Genomic DNA, 19,075 nt, shown 5'->3' on the forward strand with positions numbered 1-19,075 from the left:
CGGGCGGCCTTGCTGGATTAGTTTTACCTTTGACGAGATATCTTGTGCATCGGGATTCCGGTGATGCTTTGGGTAATCTCAGAGTTGAGGTTTTCCACTAAGGAGTCGGACGAGATCGCGAGTGTCGTGATCGAGGATTTCTATGCGGCTTGTGGTAATTTGTGATGGGCTAGTTGGAGCACGCCTGCAGGGTAAAATATTTCGGAAAGCCATGCCCGCGGTTATGTGGCAACTTGGAAACTTGTTTAACACTGGTTCTAGATAACTTGAAGTTAACTTAATTAAAACTTGCCAACTGTGTGTGTAACCATGACTGTCTTTTTCGTGAGTTCCTTCTCCGATCGAGGACACGGTGGGGTTATGTCAAACGTGGGTAGGTATTCAGGATCATTCATTTGATCATCAGTAGCTCACGTCCGTTATGCGTAGATCTTCCCTCTCTTATTTCTTGTACTCGTAAGTTAGCCACCTTATATATGCTTAGCCGCTGCTGCAACCTCACCACTTAACCATACCTCACCCATTAAGCTTTGCTAGTCTTGATACCTTTGGAAATGAGATTGTTGAGTCCCCTGTGGCTCACAGATTACTACAACACCAGTTGCAGGTACAGGTAAAGGTTACTTGATGCGAGCGCGTTGATTGTTCATTTGGAATTGCTTCTTCTTCTTCTTCATCGATCTAGGATGGGTTCCAGGCCGGCAGCCTGGGATAGCAAGGATGGACGTCGTTCTTCTTTTCTCGTTTGTTTTTCGTCCGTAGTCGGACCCTGCTCTTCTTCATGATGATTATGTATTGTACTGCTGTGACTCTGATGTAGCTTGTGACAAGTGTAAGCCAATTCTACATATATATATATATATATATATCTTCTTTTCAGTACATGTACTTGTAACGATATCCATTCTTGCGACACGACGAGATGCGTTTCTATCCCTGACGAGGCCTTCGTGCCAAATTGAGGATAGGGTCGCATCTTGAACGTGACAATATGTTTGTAGGATGTAAAAATATCTCAATGAGAAATTTCCTTTAGCATCTAGCCTCCATTTCATTCTGCCTTCCACAACTCTCAACTATATCTGATTGACTTTTTCTTGAAAATTTTGTCACTGTCTTCTAGTATCCCCAACATAGTTCTTACGAACATGACATTGATCCCACCTCCAAGGTCTTATGCGGCTTTGACATGTAGAACGTGTAGAACCTGCTACTAAATACAATTGGCGAATTATATACTCCCTCGGTTCACAAATATAAGATGTTCTAACTTTTTTGTGAATAATATGTACACACATTTTGTTGTTTCGTTCACTCATTTCAGTACGTATGCAATCTATGCTAAAATATTCAAAACATCTCATATTTTTGCGAAGAGGGGAGTATTTGCCAAAACGATCGAGAGAGTACAACTCGTGGTAATTGTTTTCCGGCTGGTCCGTCCAACATCTGTTAATACACTATGCTCCCTTATTCTAAACGCCTTATAGCCAATGAGGTCTCCAATTTGAAATTAAGTCATCCAATTTTGATCAAGCCAACAATATTTTTCTCAAGGAGCTCTCTCGTTTAATTCTTTTAATTCACTATGCTTCCTAATTTTGAAACTCTCTCATTTGATTGAGCTATTCAATTAGGATTTGGTTTGCAATTTTGACAGGGTTCAACAATTTTTTAAATCAATCGACGGCAAACGGCCTATAAAAGTATATCAATCCAGAACACCAATATCTATATCTGATACCAAAACACCAATATAGTAAATGCAGCCACCAATGCTGAATTTTTGTCCACATAAGTATGGGGTTGATCAACAGATAACACATAATCACACCGTGAAAGGCCCACCAAAACACCATATTTTAAATAAAAAGAGACACACTCCATCATCTCCTCGACTCATATTATATTTTCATAAACATCAACATTCACAATACTAAAAAAATAAAAGAACTCATTGCATGATGAATCTAATACTACCGATTTGATATTATGGATATTAATGCATACCTTTACAAGTTTTGTCAAACTTAAAGAGTTTTGAATTAAAAAAACTAATACACCTTATATTTTGAAACATAGGGAGTAGAAAAATTATGAAAACCCAACAACACCAACAACGTAGTAAAGAACGCTCAGTCCTTCTAGTTAATACAATATGCTCCCTCATTTTAAGGTGCCACAATCAATTGAGGTCTTCAATTTAGAATTGGTTCGTCCGATTTTTACTGGGTCAACAATTTCTCAAGAAGCTCTCTCATTCAATTCTACTAATTGATCACTCTCCCTCATTTTGTAGCTCTCCAGTTTCAAAAATAAATATATAAAATTGGGGCTCTCTCAATCAATTGAGGTCTCAATTTTGAATTTGGTTCATGGTTTGACCGGTTCAATGATTTTTAAAATCAATTGACAGCAACCAATCTATAAAAATATATCAATCTCACGCACCCTGCCATCATCTAGAAAAAGGCGCGCCAACACGTGATACTATAGCACTAATATAGTACATACAACTACTAACGCAAAAAAAAAAAAACCTCGCATAAGTATGGTTTGGTTAGCACACAACGCAAAGTTACAGTGCAGAAGGCCCACCAAAATACCACATTTAAAAAACACTCCATTACTTTCCTCACTTGCCAAACCAAATACTCTCCCAAATTCAAAATATAAGATGAAAAAAATAAATTTCTTCAACTTTGACCAAGTTTTGAGCCTAAAAATATTGACATCCACAATACTAATAAATAAAATATGAAAATTTATTTGATAATGAATCTAATGATACGGATTTGACATTTTTGGACATTAATACATTTCTCTACAAATTTGAGCAAACATAAAGAGGTTTGAATTTTCAAAAATAATAATGCACCTATAGTTTAAAACAGAGAGAACAGAATCCCCTAAAAAAAAGACAGGTGGAATAGAAAATTATAAAAATCCAACACCACCAATGACATAGCAAAGCGTGTCTAACCCTTGTACTAGTATTTATCTATATGAATCGAATGAGTGGAACGGGCCAATTATGGGCGCGCCCATTTTGCAGCAGCCAGCGATGAGTACGCGCGGTACGACTGTAGTACGTGCTGCATTGTTTCCGTGTGTCACAGGCCAATTATTATTCGGCCTCCCCGCATGCAATTCAGGAGGCCAATCAGCTCGTGCCATGTCACGCGCCAGCGATCGGGAGCTCCTTGGATGAAACTGTGGATTACCCTATCCTGGCCGTCCGAGCGCGTGAGGAATATTCTTGTCACTCTGCCTGTCCCTATTAAGCTTTTCTTTTTCAGTAACAAATATTCCTGGCTGTCAGATTATGTGACTAAACACATGAGGCTTCGTTCTCTGCATCGATCGCCACATGCATGCGCGCCTGTGATGCATCAAGCATCCATCCAACGTTGTTACGTTATCCACGGGCGGAGTGTTTACGGTCAGCCTCAGTGCATTCAAAGCCTCTTGTATCCGGTGCAATTAACGCCTACACGACGAGGACGGGCATGCATCGCTCCCCACTCTAGCTATATATATATATGCCACATGGATCGTTGTATATACGTACACTTGTGGTGTAGATCGTAGAAGAGTCGTCGATCCATCTTGGGACTTGACTAGCTACGCTAACGCTAGCTAGGAGTGAACATTTAGGTTGCGTTTTTCTCTTCTTGTATTGCATTCTTCGTTTCTTTGTTTTTTTAGTACGTTCTTGGTTTCTATTTTGCCCCTTTTTTCTTGTCAATTCGGCCCCACTTTGCATTTTATCACAGAGAGAGAGAGAGAGAGAAACGTACCTGGGGTCTTCCATAGATCCCGGATCTGTTCCTGGGCAGCGGTTGGCTACATTTTGGTTAGGTGGGCCACCACGCGATCTTATGGGACGTGATCTTTGCTCACTGCGCAGCGGGCCATGTTATCTACATGCAGGAGATAGTTTGGTCCTTGGAGAGATGGCTAGGTCGTTTCTTCTGTGGCTTAGGAATCTGTAGTATTTTTTGTGGTACGTAGCCGCGCCATATCTAATCATGCAGCGGTCTTTATACTAGACTAGACTACATTATACTTGCTCCATTTTTAGATATATGCCTTTTTAGAAATTTTATTAGAAAACTACATGCGGAGCAAAATAAATGAATATATACTTTAAATTAAAGTGTGTCTATATACATTTGCGTATAGTTTTTTAATGAAAAATTTAAAAAAACTTATATTTAGGAAAGGGGGGGGGAGTAGATGCAAATTTGTCACCCTCACGTGCCTCTAATCTTCTTTGATTAGCTCAACTGAATGAACCAAATTATCAGAAACGATGTGTGAGAAGGGTTAGGTGATGTCCTAAACGGTACCATTTGCACCTGAAGAGTACATGCAGACTAGAAGAGGCATGTGATAAGGTACAGTACGGACTATCATGTGACTTGTCTGCTTACAAGAAATTTTCGTCTCTCCCGAATGTACATGAAACAAGTTAATATATATCGTAGTATACTCATAAGAAGAAGCAAAATCCTTCAAAAAAAGCTAGAAATAAGACGAAGCAACACAGATCCATCTTCACCGAAGCTTGAGTGACCTAGATCAGCCCATCCCATTCCAGACCTTCTTTCTCTCTCTCCATGTGGCGGTTGTGGTGCATGGTTGTTGCGTGGCAGTGTGAATTTTCATGTGCACTTATCTTAGGATACATGTGTCCTTCGCTAAGCGGTGTGAGTCGTTGCCGAATCTAGCCTACTCAGTATGGATGCAGGGCCATATCGATGCAGTGGGGACTTCCTTCATTGGTGTTGCAAGACACTGTTTTCGCAACCCTCATGTTTTGCTAGTGGCGAGCCTAGGGTGCTTCTCTTGGCCAAGTTGGTCTAGAGTTGATGCACATGAGTTCGCATGCGGCAGAGTATGTGGCTTGGTTCTTGTTTCTGCCGCGTGCTTGCGTATTGACGGTGTGTTTCTGTCTAAGAAAGACGGAGTTCCACTATTTAAGAAAAATGTGGAGCTCCTTCCTTCTGCCAGTTGATAAAAAGGAAAGTTTGCGCGGTAGAGTATGTACACGAAAAGCACCGGCCGGAGGAAACAGATGAGTGTTTAAGAATTTTTCAGATGATATAAAAACACATGTCCGAATTCAAATCAAGTCAAAGTAACACGCGGCGTGTGTCGACACACGCTGAAGTGAATTAGCTAGCGCGGTACATCGTCCACCGTTGTGTTCTCTCCACTGATCCGCTCCATGAGCTGAACTTGTCAAAGTCAACCCAGCCCCTTCCCTTCAGAAACACGTCTATCAAACCTCAAATTTTCACACGGTTTTGAGGAAACAAAAAGAAGAAATGACACACACGCACGCCGTTAATCTCTATCCATGTAAAAAAGACCACGAGCCAGCACTACAAGAGCCGCAAGCTAGACGCCAAGGGAGAAACGGTGAAGCAACAAGCAAGTAGTTTGAGCGGGGATCGGCGCCATTCGCCCGCACTCTGCAGCCACAGAAGAGCAATGCGAGAGCGAGGCGCGGGCCCGGAAAAATCTGCCCGTCCACCTCTCCTCCAATGGGAGGGCGGAACCCACGTGCCAACCCTTCCACGTCCCCCTCCCTCGCCTCCCCTATTTCTACCTCATCGCCAGCCTTCGTTGCGCCCACAGCTACCAGTACCACCACTCTATCCCGGCCCGTTCTACTTAGCTAGCGTCAGCCTTCTTCCTCGAGCTCATCCACCATGGGCGACTCCTCATCATCCTCGGCTTCCTACATCAGAATGGTATGCATCATAGCTAGTCGTGTTGGGATTTCTTCTATAAGCGCGGGTAGATCGGAGGTGTGCGCGCGTGTGTCTACTATATCAAGCGACACAGATGACGGAATCTTTGTGTGTCCCCATTGATTGATTGATTGATTGATTCCAGGTGCACCATCTGATAGAGAAGTGCATTTGCTTCAACCTGAACAAGGAGGGGTGCATGGAGGCCCTGGAGAAGCATGCCAAGATCAACCCGGTCGTCACTTCTACTGGTATATATATCTTCCTTACTGCATGCAACTACTGCGAAAGCATATAGTATGGGGTGTATTTTTAGACAAAGGAGGTGGTGCCCCAATCAAACCGCTTGGGCAAAGCATATACGCCCCGCCTAATTAGAGATCTCCATGCTATGATGGTGTCGTATTTAGAGACATACAAGGAAATATGTGCGTGCTAGCATGTAGCTTCAGCTCAAATTGACTTAATCCTTTGTACGTAGTGTAAGTTTCTAACTGCACAATTCTTTGCCATAGGTTAGATTATTATACTAGCTTGCTAGAGTAGCTACTTCTTGTGTCATTTCATGTGAATATATGTAAGACACTAAGAGGTGGGAGCATTACTGGCAGTGTGGAAAGAGCTGGAGAAGGAAAACAAGGAGTTCTTCGAGTCCTACAACAAGGACCGGGTGGAGAGGAACATCGAGGCGGAGACGATGGAGCGGATCCAGAAGATGCTCACCGACGCGGCTGCCTCCAAAAGCTCAGACGATGACGAGGGCTAGAAGGCTGCTGCTACTACTTATCTCCAAGCTCATGCGCATGCATCACCTCTAGCTAATTAATTGTATGAACATCATGTCGTCCGTTAATTGGATCCGGTATTATGTCTAGGGGGGTCGAATTTATTAATTGAACCTAGCTCATAACAGACCACTAGCTTGAAACCATGCATGCATGCAGTACGATCGACTACAAGGACTGGCAAGCAAGCATTTTAGTGTTTGTGTGGACGTGTACATATACAAATCACTGCATGGAATATTCAAGAGGACCCTACGTACGGCTCCGGGTCTTCAAGGTGCTCGCTCCAGCTCTAATCTTATCACTGCTGATCCTTTCGCGACCACGTGGCAGTGAGTAAGAGTGTATGCGCCAGCTGTGGCGTCTACACGCGATCATCATAAAAAAATGTAAAAATATATTCTCCACATAAAAGAGAGTAAGAAATGAAAAGGATAGCATGTATAGATAATGCATTGTCTCTTAATTGTCTTTAAACGAACAGGCAACCCTAAGAAGCGTGAGCATGCACAGACATTTGCGCTGAATCTTTTTTTTCTTTTCTTGAATCTTTGTAGACAGTTAACATATGCTTCTCCGTCTGACATTAGCAAATGTGACATGACTATGAGTTAGAAGGTGCGCGTCACACTTTTTATGCCCTCACCGGAGTTATCCTTACTTTCATGCATTATATTAGTCCAAAATAACCAACCTTATTGTTGAAACTAGCTATTAATTCATGAACTAATCAATCAAGCCAAAAACAAAAATCCCATGCTACCAAAATATTACAGTAAGAACTACGATGAAATTTTAGATTTTGTATGCCTCGGGTCTCATATGATTCTGTGTACCTCAACTATTCAAAAATCTAAGTTTGCTTCGTCAACTCCACTATCAAACATTATTGGTCCCTCAGGTGACAAAGATATCAAAGATTCCATCCCTTGCTCCAGTGAATACTGTTCGAGGGCAATGCTTTCACTTGTTTGGCATTTTTTGAAAAATTATTACAAAATACGTGGGTAAGTTGAGAAAAGTTTATATGATGAATTAACATATTGTCTTGCAAAGTTAATAAATATTTGTGACTTTACTAATGCATAACACCAAGAATGTTTAATAAGGATTTTAGTAAAGTAAAAAACTATTCTATATTTCTTATTTCCATTTTAGTACTCTTTTTTGCAAATAACCCTGATTTTCATAAATTTCATGCTATTTGTATAAACATTCTAGTTTATATTACGTAAAAACATGTGACGTGGCTTTGTTCAAAAGTTATGGAAATATGTTGGTAAATGGGAACGAATATATTATAAATAACATAACATTTTTGTAAGATTATTAAATATTTGGAACTTCACTAGTGCATAACAATGAGGAATATGAAACACAGGAATTCACTGAAGGTAAACACAGTAATATTCTATAAAGTTGTTTGTGTTTTAAAACAATAAATTTCTAGGTATTGACAGTGCTTTGTTCAATTTTATTTATATTTTATCTGGTTATTCTTCTAACCTTTTTTCTCATGTTTTTTTTCCAATGTTTCTTAGTCCATAAATCCATCTTAGTGATATTTTTCTTGAACTTATACACATAAGTGTCATTGCTTGGTTGAAAACTTATAAGTGAAGATGTGGGTAAATGGACAAAGAACTGTAGGATATTTTAGTGAAGTTGTTAATTTTTTAGGATAATGCATACCAATAACAAAATATTTAAGCAGACAGTGCAGTCAAATTAAACATTTTATTATATTAAAGTCAATTTTAAAATTCTATTTTTATGTTTTGTTTCGTATAAACTTTATGTTATACCACCAATAGTTCCGTAAAATTTCTAATACATTTTCTATGGTTGTTGTAAGTTATTAGTGAAATACTATTTTGAACATTTTTAGCTTTTCTATAAATAATTCTTTTCACATTTTCTCTATATTCCTTACCTTATATTGTATTATCTGATATACACATGAGTGCCATATTTTTGTTGAAATGCTATTATAAAATATGCTCTTGTTTCTAACATAATTATAAAATATGTGGGCTATGTGAAAAAAATTGTAGGCTAATGTCATATTGTATTTTAGTAAGGCTATGAAATACGTTGAGAGTTTACAAATGGATAATAATGAGACATGCTCAACCAAGGAATTTTGAAAAAAATATAATAAGTATTTTACAAAAAAATGTATTTCCTCTCTAAAAATATATTTTATATTATTTTCGTAATATTTCCTTCCAATAGGTATTTTTAATATTTTATCTGATTATTATAGTAAATCTTATTGGGACAATATTTGTATGTTTCTATAAAACGTTTTCATAGTTTTTTATTTCTTTGTTTTAAAATATATTTTTCATGAATTGCTTTCAAACTGACATCTGATATTCAAATAGGTGCCATGGCTTTCAGTTATGTTTTCATTATTATTCCCCATAATCTAAATAGACATATGTGATAATGTTCAGGACCTCCAAATAAATATTCACTTTACGTCCCCATCATCAAAACAACAAGAAGAAAAGTCTTTGTATACTATTGTATAATGCATATGTACGGATTTCCATCGATGGTATATTTGGAGCCGTATCAGGATGAAACACATTTCTACTTAAGGCATGGCCATTTAGCCATCGACACGGAGCCTGTAAAGCACATATACTACTGAACATTGTCTAAGAATTTTCATTAATTTATTTCTAATTCTTGACAAATGTTGTCCAAAAGCTTACTTTTATGTAACGTCTTTAAAAGGTTGAAAAACTTTTAAATCTTTGGGAAGTTATATTTTTGAAAATGTTTCAATCGTATGTGTGAAATCATATGCATACTTTTTTATTATATATTGTTCATGATATTATGATTTATTATGTTTATAATACACCATTTGTTCACTGATGTAGAACGTTTTGTCAGTTTAAATTAACTTCCAAAATGTTTTACACTAGTGAACACAAATAGATAAATACTCCATTTGTTCCAAATTACTTGTCGCGGAAATGGATATAAATGGATGTATATAGAACTAAAATACGTCTAGATACATTTATTTCTACGGCGAGTAATTCCGGACAGAGGGAAAAGGAAATTAATGATTAACATTACATTTTGAAAAGAGTATCAGTGCCTCAACATATGTACACTTTTTCAGGGAGAAAAACGTACTCCCCCGTTCCAAAGTAATCGACTTTATAGAATTGTCTAAGTGAAACTTTTTAAAGTTCGGCCCAATACATATAATTTTTGTTAAGATCTACAATATAAAATAATATATAGATATGTCATATAATGACTCTAATGAAGCAGCAATTTGGTATTGTAGATGTTGCTTTTTAGGAATTAGCACTGTAGATATTGATAGAGTTTTATATTCTCCCTCCGCCCACTGAAGAGGGTATATTTGGCTTTAAAGTTTGTCCATAAAAGAGTGTACTTTTATCTTTCCAATACACTTTAAAATAGAAAAAAATATTTCTTTCTCATCATATGGTAATTAAGATCAATAACATTTTACACATAGTCTCCTTACTTTTTACATGCAGTTAGCTCATTGGGGATTGGGTTATTAAAGAGGACAGAGATGGTGCCTTGTATCTTTACAATGAATTTTTTACTTCACTTCATAATTTATATTAAAATGTCTATATGTACACTTTTCATCGAACTGAGTGAGTAGACTAGAAATCAACTATCATGTGCATCTTATAAAATCACTGGTCTACGTAAGCGTATAGGATTGGGAAAGAATGTGGATAGATACTGATGCCTGCTTTTCTTGGACTGTTCCAGTGGCCGTTTCACTTTCTTTCCTGGCGTGCGCTGAGCTGGACGTCTACGGCGTACGTATGTACGCCTCTCTATACGAGTATGCCTCTCTATAGGAGGCGTGGCATCGAGATTCCTGCGACAGCGACGCCACTGGTCTCCTTCTGGCTACAGTACCACTCTACTACACCTAGCCAGTGCATTAATGGCAACGCAGGCCGCATGAGGTTTACACAGGTCACGCTCTTGACTGATCAGTCATGACAGGGAGTCCGTATGCTTTCCTTCAAGCGAGATATGGTCAAAAAAGCAAATAATAAACTAAGAAATCAAACTGCACAGCTGAATCCGCAAGTGACAACAGGTTTGACATCCAGATTTCTGAAATTATGCCGTGTTCAACAGCTTCAGCTCAGGCTCTCGAGTCCCACTTACAAGTTACAACGCCGCCGCCAGCGGGGTTGAGGACTTCAGGCTATGCTATCTGTCGTAGGACTGGGCGTGCTCGGGCTGGTGGGTGAACTCGTAGTCGAGGTGGACAAAGGCGCGCTCGATCTCCGGCAGGCGCTCCAGCTTCTCCTGCAGGGCCTCGCCGATGTCGTGCGCCTCCTGCAGGGGCATGTCGCAGGGCAGGACGATGTCTACCTCGACGAAGTAGTGGGAGCCGAAGGTGTAGGCCCGCACCGTGTCGATGTGCCTGACGGCCTTGTGATGGTTCCAGCACAGGTAGGTGAGCTTCTGGAGGAACTCCGGCGAGGCCGATTGGCCGACCAGGGAGTGCACGTTCTCCAGCACCGTCATGGACCATGTCCTGATTGTGTACACCGCTAGCTGCAAAAGCAGAAAAGCGAGAAATAGGTTTCAAAATATGTATATTATTTTATAAGAGCTACTATTCTACAATTCAGATAAATGCCGAGCAGGGCATAGCCCATGTCTTGTGTGGCCAAATTGATAGGAGACTCGAATACTATAATGCTTTGTAGTTTTACTACTCCCTCCGCAGTAGTATCAAAAAACGTCTTACATTATGGGACGGAGGGAGTACGTAAGAAGAAAAATGGCGTTTCTTGCACTTACAATGATTGCACCAACTGGGTCGATCCAGCCCTCAAAATAGTTAGCAAGAAGTGCAGCAACAAGCCCAATAGTGTTGGTGATGACATCAAAAAAGTGATCCTGTGCATATGCCTTCACAATTTCGTTGGTGAATGAGCGACAATATATAACAAGTAGAAGCTTCACCAGCGTCACTGCCAACATAATATTCACAACCCACATTTCCTGTTCTTTTGTCAAGCGGAATTCAGCTCCCTGGAACACGACATAATGAAAATCAGGCACTGATTGCCATTGTGATGGATTATAATGATCTCTTCTTTTTTTGAACTGTGAATGACTGTAGGAGAGTTTCCTAGAATAGTCGGTGTGTCAAGGTTACAGGAGTAACAATTACATTTTTACAAGAGACGTTAGGAGAGTTTTACCAAGGAAAAAAAATAGAAAAGAGGGGAAAAGATAGACACTAGCCTAAAAAGCGCAGCAAAAACAAAGGAAGTTCTAGGGGGCCACTAGTGGCAGGCCACGGACGAGAGTAGAAATAAACCCTCCGAGCTCGGGCTTGGCTCTGTGTTTGATCATCCCAAAGTCCTCCTTAGATCTTTTCAGCCAGGATGCATGCGAAGGTGAGATGTTTTTAAATATGAACCCTTTCCTTTCCTTCCAGAAGGACCAAGCCGCAACCACGAACAGGTCCATAAACATGGGCCCGGCCCAATAATTTTTGGCGCTGGGCATCCATTCAAACCGGTCAATTCCCGTGCTCCAATGGATACCCAGAGTGTCCCAGCATCGAGTGGAGAAGTAACATTCGAAGAAGAGATGATCAAGTGTTTCCTCGTTTTGCCCTTGGCAGAGAACACAATCATCAGATCGCGGTCTAGGCGACCCCACCACAAAGTGTCTACGGCGGAGCATTTTCTTTGTGTTAAGTCAGTCCGATAGCAGCAACCACGCAAATAATGATCTGATTTTCTTGAGCCGCTTTATATAGTTGGGATTTGGCTAACTGCAGTTTTTTAACAAGTGCAAACGCTCTCTTTTTAGTGTGTTACATATACTAGCAAAAGGGCCCGTGCGTTGCAACGGGAGAAAATAATTATAATCTTCAATGATGATGATCACATTATGTCGGGATGTTGATCCTCAAGACCTAAGTTGGGAGACTTCCCGTATGCTATGGAGATCCGCAGGCGGTCATGTGTAGCGGTGACGACGACGGTGCGTCCTCGGCTCATTCCGGTGGATGCGGCAGTTCAATGGCCCCTTAGGGACTTCGTACTAATTATTTATCTTTGTGGAGAGCTATTTTGTATCTTGTTGGGTTTATTAATAGATTTGTGGGCCTGTTCGCAAAGAAAAATATGATAAATGATGTTGCACAAAAAATAAAGGTGGGGTGATTTGTTTGTGTGCTCAAGGTGTTTCTAAAAATCTTTATGGACACAATTTTAAACAATATGATAATCAAATTAAGCCATTTGTTTACATAAATGGCGAAGGAAATATATACAATAGGCAACCTAAATGTAATTTCAGAAATAAGCAACATGGAAGATAATAGCATATTTAAAATCTACATATTTTTCTGATGGATTTTTATATGTAATATGTTAGATTTAGAATTGATATTTGAATAGCATATTTAAAATCTACATATTTTTCTGATGAATTTTTATATGTAATATGTTAGATTTAGAATTGTTATTTGAAAGATATGAATATTTGAAAAGGTATTTTAATCTGCCGAAAAAATAAACAAAGAATTGCTCGCCCAATACAGTCCTATAGATTCGTAGAGAAAAGGGGGTAAAAAAAAGTAGTGAAGGAAAAAAGATGGTGGTAGCTGGGATCGAACCGCGCTCTCCCGTGCAGGTGAGAGAGGCGTTAGCCACCAGGCTGCCCGTGAGCCTGTTATTTTCTATGGAATTTTCGTGTATATGAACCAAAGAGGATGGCTAATGTTTCAACCCGAACCGTTTTTCTACTTACCCGTGGCATGGTGGGTAATTATTTGCAACTTCGGGGGCAATCTCATGACGGACGACAGAAGCAATATCTGCTTTATTATTAGGGAGAGATAAGATGTAATGCCAGGAGACAACCATTTTGCAATATGATTTATCCAACTCTAACCTGACCAAAGAGAGTAACAGAAGTTTCACGACTTCTTTTCATGGCAGCTTTAAATAAGTGTTTCCATGGCAACATAATACTAATTAGGCACTGGGTGGCTTTGTGGTGGATTACAATCATCTCATTTGCTTGAGCCACTCTGCGGCATGATTTATCTAGCTCTAAGATTAGTTGATTTACTTTGTAAGTTGTGGTATTAGTTCCAAGAGTGCGATTCAGTGATTCTTGTTACAAGGCTATAAAGAATGAACTGCTAACTCCAATGCAAGTATTTAATCATGTTCAACAAGCAGCCAAATGTAGAGCAAAGAAACACACACACCAGGAAACACGAGAAGAGAAGGACTTACATTAGATGATACTAATGAGCGCGTGGATTCTAGGATAATTTGAAGACCAAGTGTTGCCATAACAGAAGCAAAAACAAGTATTCCCTACATAAAAGATTTTGGTAAGTTGTCAACAAGAACAGGGAAATAACAAAAGTAGCAATCACTCTACGGAGTAACAATACAAGAGTTAAGATTTTAAGGTTATGAAGTCTGACTGATGTGTAATTTTAGTCATGATGGATGGATAGTGCTACCCAATATTGTTTTGTCTGGAGTTCCAAGGATTAAGCATATGAATACTTCGCAGGGGTGCCCATTTTTGGCATCGTACGTGGTATAATCACCATTTAAAATTGCTTGGTTCACATAACAGGATAAATGAGAATTATTGAGCCCAAGTTTCAGTCCTTGAGCGGAAAACATAGAAGGTCACAGTTACTTACTTCTATTCATTTTGTACTCAAGGCTCAGTTGATAATGCTCATCTTCTTTTGGGTTCTAATTTATTTATTTATTTACTCGAATTAATATTGACTTGTGCACCATTTTTGTGAAACTACTGAAGGAATATTCAAAACCAAGAATGCAGGAAAATGTAACGATTATACGAAAATCAAATGGATCAACAGAAGTATGAATAAACATGCCAAATGAAAGCTCACCAAAGGTTGCATGCGCCTTTTACCAATTGGGTACCTGTATGGGTTTGGTGTTTGCATTGAAAAGGCAGTAAACCACAAAATAAACCCGGACAACAAGTCAAGTAAAGAGTCCAGTGTTGAAGCAATAATAGCTAGGGAGCCACTCCTTACTGAGGCATAAACTTTTGCAGCAAAAAGAACCATGTTTGCTATGTTAGATAATCGGATGGCTAATGTCTCACTTCGGGCAATTTTCTCACGTTCTTCCTGCATGTAGGATAAAATGCAGGTATAAAGGCATTGCTTCAGTTTGACATAAAAGGTCTGTACAATGAACCGTTTGCTTTAGTCACCATCGAGTTTTCAGTGATAGTTCGGAACCAGCAAAGGGAGGGAGGCTGAAAAGCAGTTTTCCTTATCTCTCGTGCCTTTGAACAGACCTGACTGCGTTGCAAAGAAGGTTTATTTCAAGTTACAAACCTTGGATATTCCAGGAAGGCAACCACGGTCTGTCAGTGTATCCATTTCATTGAAACCTTCCAACATCTCCAACTGTTGTTGGTAGTACTCAGCCACAACATCTCCAGGACCTTGAGCTGTAAAAATAATTAAATATTGTAAATTACGATATCAGATTACAACAATTAGGCAAAACTCTGTTCAACAGAACTCCGCAATAACAAAATATACATATTTAAAGCAAATAAACAAACAGCAATAGACTCAAAGGATCCGATTTGGTCACAGCACCTATATATATTCTGAGTTTGTAATGATGATTCAGAAGAAAAGCCAGCGTTGCTACATAGGATCAATACTCTGAATTCTGAGATGATGATGTCCACCTCCATTTGCAAATCAGATATAATTTGAAGTAACAGAATTTTCCTTTCACTTTTACAGGCAGTGCAACACTCATCATCTACCTGTTACTATTTCAGTAAGAATTTAATTTTCAATAACTAGTTGTACATAAGCCCATACAGAAGCACACCCCAGAGTAATACATTCACAATCATTTCAAAGAGAATCATGATGCCACATCCGTATAAGTACAAACATGGATACGTCATTCCCTCGTTATATTAGTTATTTTATACAGGAATGTGTTAGTTTAGTGTTGACACCCAATCTAAGTACGTCTGCAGGACAGGCCAGCTAATTAATAAATCAGGATTTGGAGGATATGACGACTCGGTGAGCACTGAACTGGTTCAGATAAAGGCGAACAGAGAAGTCCATATCAAACCATCCAAGTCACAGAGCAGAGACGCCCAGGTAGGCACCACTAGAGAGAGAGAGACGGGGCAGACCTAGCACGCCGAGGCAGTCCTGGAGGCCACGCGACGGCGGCCTCTCCTGCTGCGGCCCCTGGCGCCGGAAGCCGTCGAAGTTGAGCCGCCAGGGGCGCTCCCCAACGCACAAGCCGCCCCCTTCCTCGACGGAGCGGAGGAGGAAGAGCTCCTCGCCCTGCTCCACGCCACCTCCCGCCGCCATTTCCTCCGGCCGGCCGCACCGCACACGAGCAGCCAACGAGACGGACCTCTCTGAAATCGCACTCCAGGCCGCGCGGCTGAGAGGGGCGATCGGAGCGGAGTAGAGTAGAAGTGCGGCAACGGTTGCTAGGAAGAGACGGGAGGGCTTTCGTCTCCACTGGGCTACCGCCGCCGCCGCCGCCGACGTGGTAAGGGAGGAAAGCGGCAGGGCACGCTGGACGGTTGTGATTTGACGGGATTTTTGATCCGGCGGACGCCTAGTTGGGGGCCCTTGCAGTTTTGCACAGTCGTGTGGAGACGGCCGAACAAGTCGTCTTCTTCAATCAAAGGAATCTGATGCTCCTTCTCTCAAATATGAAAGCAGTGCCGAATAACTCAGAGAAGTGTGTGGGAATTTGAGGCACGCACTCAACGAAAATGAACTATGCATTGGTTACTGCTAGAAATTAGCACACAAATGCATTTGTGATTAACTAAAAACTGCAACGAAAACAAAGTAATCTCAGCATCACATCATGTATTAACTCAATAATAGTTGCTTAGCAAGGAAGAAAGCATATGCAACAGCATATATGGAGGAGGAAATGTTACTCAGCACACAAGACGCTCCTCGACAAGTGTCTTGTGACAGGAGTAACTTTGTGAACAGCAGCAAGTATCAACAAAAGAAACACCAAATTTTTACGTGGAAAAAGATAGATTGATGAACTCACACTATATTCATTTGAGTTCAGTACATGTGTTTATATACAGGTAAGAGCCAGTGGCTGTTGCAACTAACAGGAGGATAAGCCTCCTGCATGCGAGCGATCCTAGCGAGACGCAGGGAGCTGCAACAGGAGGATAAGCCTCCTGCATGCGAGCGATCCTAGCGAGACGCAGGGAGCAAGCTGGCTACGTGGGGTGAGCGGGTCGTGGGCGCGAGGGAGCCGCCCTGCATGCATGCGCGACAGGTCGCGGGTGTGGGTGCTTGCCTTGTTTCCAACATCCCCCCGCAGCCGAAGCTAGGTGCTCGCCGATGTTGAGGCTGGAACGAAAGTCGACGAACACGCTCGTGTGGAGCCCTTTGGTGAAGATGTCGGCGAACTGCGACGTGGTCGGGACATGCAAGACACGCACTTCACCGAGAGAGACGCGCTCACGGACGAAGTGGAGGTCGATCTCGATGTGCTTTGTCCGCTGGTGTTGTACCGGATTGCTGGACATGTACATGGCGGAGACGTTGTCGCAGTAGACGATGGTGGCGCGGGCAGGCGGGCGGCGAAGCTCGGCGAGGAGCTGACACAGCCAGGTGGCCTCGGCGATCGCGTTGGCGATGCCCCTGTATTCGGCCTCCGCGCTCGAGCGAGAGACCGTGGTCTGGCGCTTCGACGACCAGCTGACGAGGTTGGAGCCGAGGTACACAGCGAAGCCGGACGTGGACTTGCGGGTGTCGGGGCATCCCGCCCAGTCGGCGTCGGAGTAGGCAACGAGGTCGGTGCTGGGGGAGCGGAAGAAGTGCAGCCCGAGATGCGTGGTGCCGCGGACGTACCGAAGGATCCGCTTGACCAACTGGTAGTGAGCGTCCCGGGGGTCATGCATGAAGAGGCAGCACTGCTGCACGGCATAAGAGAGATCCAGCCGTGTGAGCGTGAGATACTGAAGGGCGCCGGCGAGACTCCGGTAGAGAGAAGGATCGTGGAAGGTGGGGCCGTCAGAGGCTGACAGCTTGGAGGTGGTGTCGATCGGCGTGGAGACGGGTTTGCAATTGAGCATGCCCGCGCGGTCGAGAATCTCAAGAGCGTATTGTTCCTGAGAGAGGTGGAGGCCGGTGGTGGTGTGGTGGACATTGATGCCGAGGAAGTGGTGGAGCGAGCCCATGTCAGTCATGGAGAACTCACGGGCGAGAGACGCGATGATGGTTTGGAGAAATGGCGACGAGCTGGCGGTGAGGATTATGTCGTCGACGTAGAGGAGGAGGTACATCGTGTCGGAGCCGCGATGGAGGTAGAACAGGGAGGAATCTGCCTTGGACGCACGGAAGCCGAGGGTGAGGAGGTAGGTGGTGAAGCGCGCAAACCACGCCCTCGGTGCCTGCTTGAGGCCATAGAGGTATCGGTGAAGACGACACACGTCCCGCGGCCGTGTGGTGTCGACGAAGCCGGCGGGTTGTGTGTTGTAGACAGTCTCCGCAAGATGCCCATGGAGGAAGGTGTTCTTGACGTCGAGCTGATGGACCGGCCAGGAGCTGCCGGTTGCGAGGGCGAGGACGACGCGGATCGTGGCGGGCTTGACGACAGGGTTGAACGTCTCGTCGTAGTCAACACCGGCCTGCTGAGTAAAGCCACGCAACACCCAGCACGCCTTGTAGCGAGCGAGTGTACCGTCAGCGTGGAACTTGTGCCGAAAGATCCACTTGCCAGTCACCACATTAGCACCTGCAGGACGAGCTACCAGCGACCAAGTGTCATTCCGCAACAGAGCAGTATATTCCTCAAGCATGGCAGCAGCCCTGTTTGGATCCTTGAGCGTGGCGCGATAGGATGAAGGTATAGGACTGATGGTGGAAGACGTGGCGAGATGAGCGAATTGCTTTGGCAGGGAAAAGCCCAATTTGGCACGGGTGCGCATGGTGTGCGTGTTGGTGGGGGGTTGGACGGGAATGGCGCGGGCTGGCAGCGGGGGAGGAGCTGGTGAGACAGCGTGCGGGTGTCCGCAGCAGGTGCTGGCGATGGTGGGTTGGCCGGAGCGGCGGAGGCAGGTGTAGACAGGGGGGAGAGGGGGAAGCTGAGGCGTTGGGGACAGGTGGCGGCGGTTCAGTGGGCACCGGAGCGGGGGTAGTGGGTGGTGTCCGCAGTTGGGCAGCGCGGGTGATGTTGTTTGGCCGAGGCGCGGGCGACGAGGAAGATCGCGTGGGAGTATGGGCAGGTGGGGGGTGCAGCGGTGCAACGGGGACCGCATGTAATGGTCGAGGCGCGTGAAGCGAGGCGGATAACGTGGGAGTGCGGGCGGAAGCGCGGGACAGGTGGTACGAGGTAGGTGTGACGTACGGATGCGCCAGGGTTGGCGGGGGATCTGGTGTAGCTGGGGGCGCTGTGGTCGTTTGTGTGGCGAGGGCGGCAAAAGGAA

At 42.9% G+C, this 19,075-nt stretch overlaps 2 protein-coding genes across 2 annotated transcripts; one reads left to right on the forward strand and one right to left on the reverse strand.

Moving 5' to 3' along the window:
* Positions 1-5,632: 5,632 nt before the first annotated feature.
* Positions 5,633-6,806, forward strand: LOC123414845. The gene is made up of 3 exons (XM_045106684.1): positions 5,633-5,762; positions 5,908-6,013; positions 6,374-6,806. The coding sequence occupies exons 1-3, from the start codon at positions 5,721-5,723 to the stop codon at positions 6,526-6,528; spliced, it is 303 nt and encodes a 100-aa protein (XP_044962619.1). The 5' UTR covers positions 5,633-5,720; the 3' UTR covers positions 6,529-6,806.
* A 3,795-nt stretch (positions 6,807-10,601) lies between these two features.
* Positions 10,602-16,287, reverse strand: LOC123445333 (metal tolerance protein 5-like). The gene is made up of 6 exons (XM_045122305.1): positions 15,785-16,287; positions 14,952-15,067; positions 14,493-14,738; positions 13,849-13,932; positions 11,384-11,617; positions 10,602-11,134 (listed from the first exon to the last, which is right to left on the reverse strand). The coding sequence occupies exons 1-6, from the start codon at positions 15,966-15,968 to the stop codon at positions 10,784-10,786; spliced, it is 1,215 nt and encodes a 404-aa protein (XP_044978240.1). The 5' UTR covers positions 15,969-16,287; the 3' UTR covers positions 10,602-10,783.
* Positions 16,288-19,075: the final 2,788 nt, after the last annotated feature.

Source organism: Hordeum vulgare, chromosome 1H (genome assembly GCF_904849725.1).
Source record: "Hordeum vulgare subsp. vulgare chromosome 1H, MorexV3_pseudomolecules_assembly, whole genome shotgun sequence".
NCBI lineage: Eukaryota > Viridiplantae > Streptophyta > Magnoliopsida > Poales > Poaceae > Hordeum > Hordeum vulgare.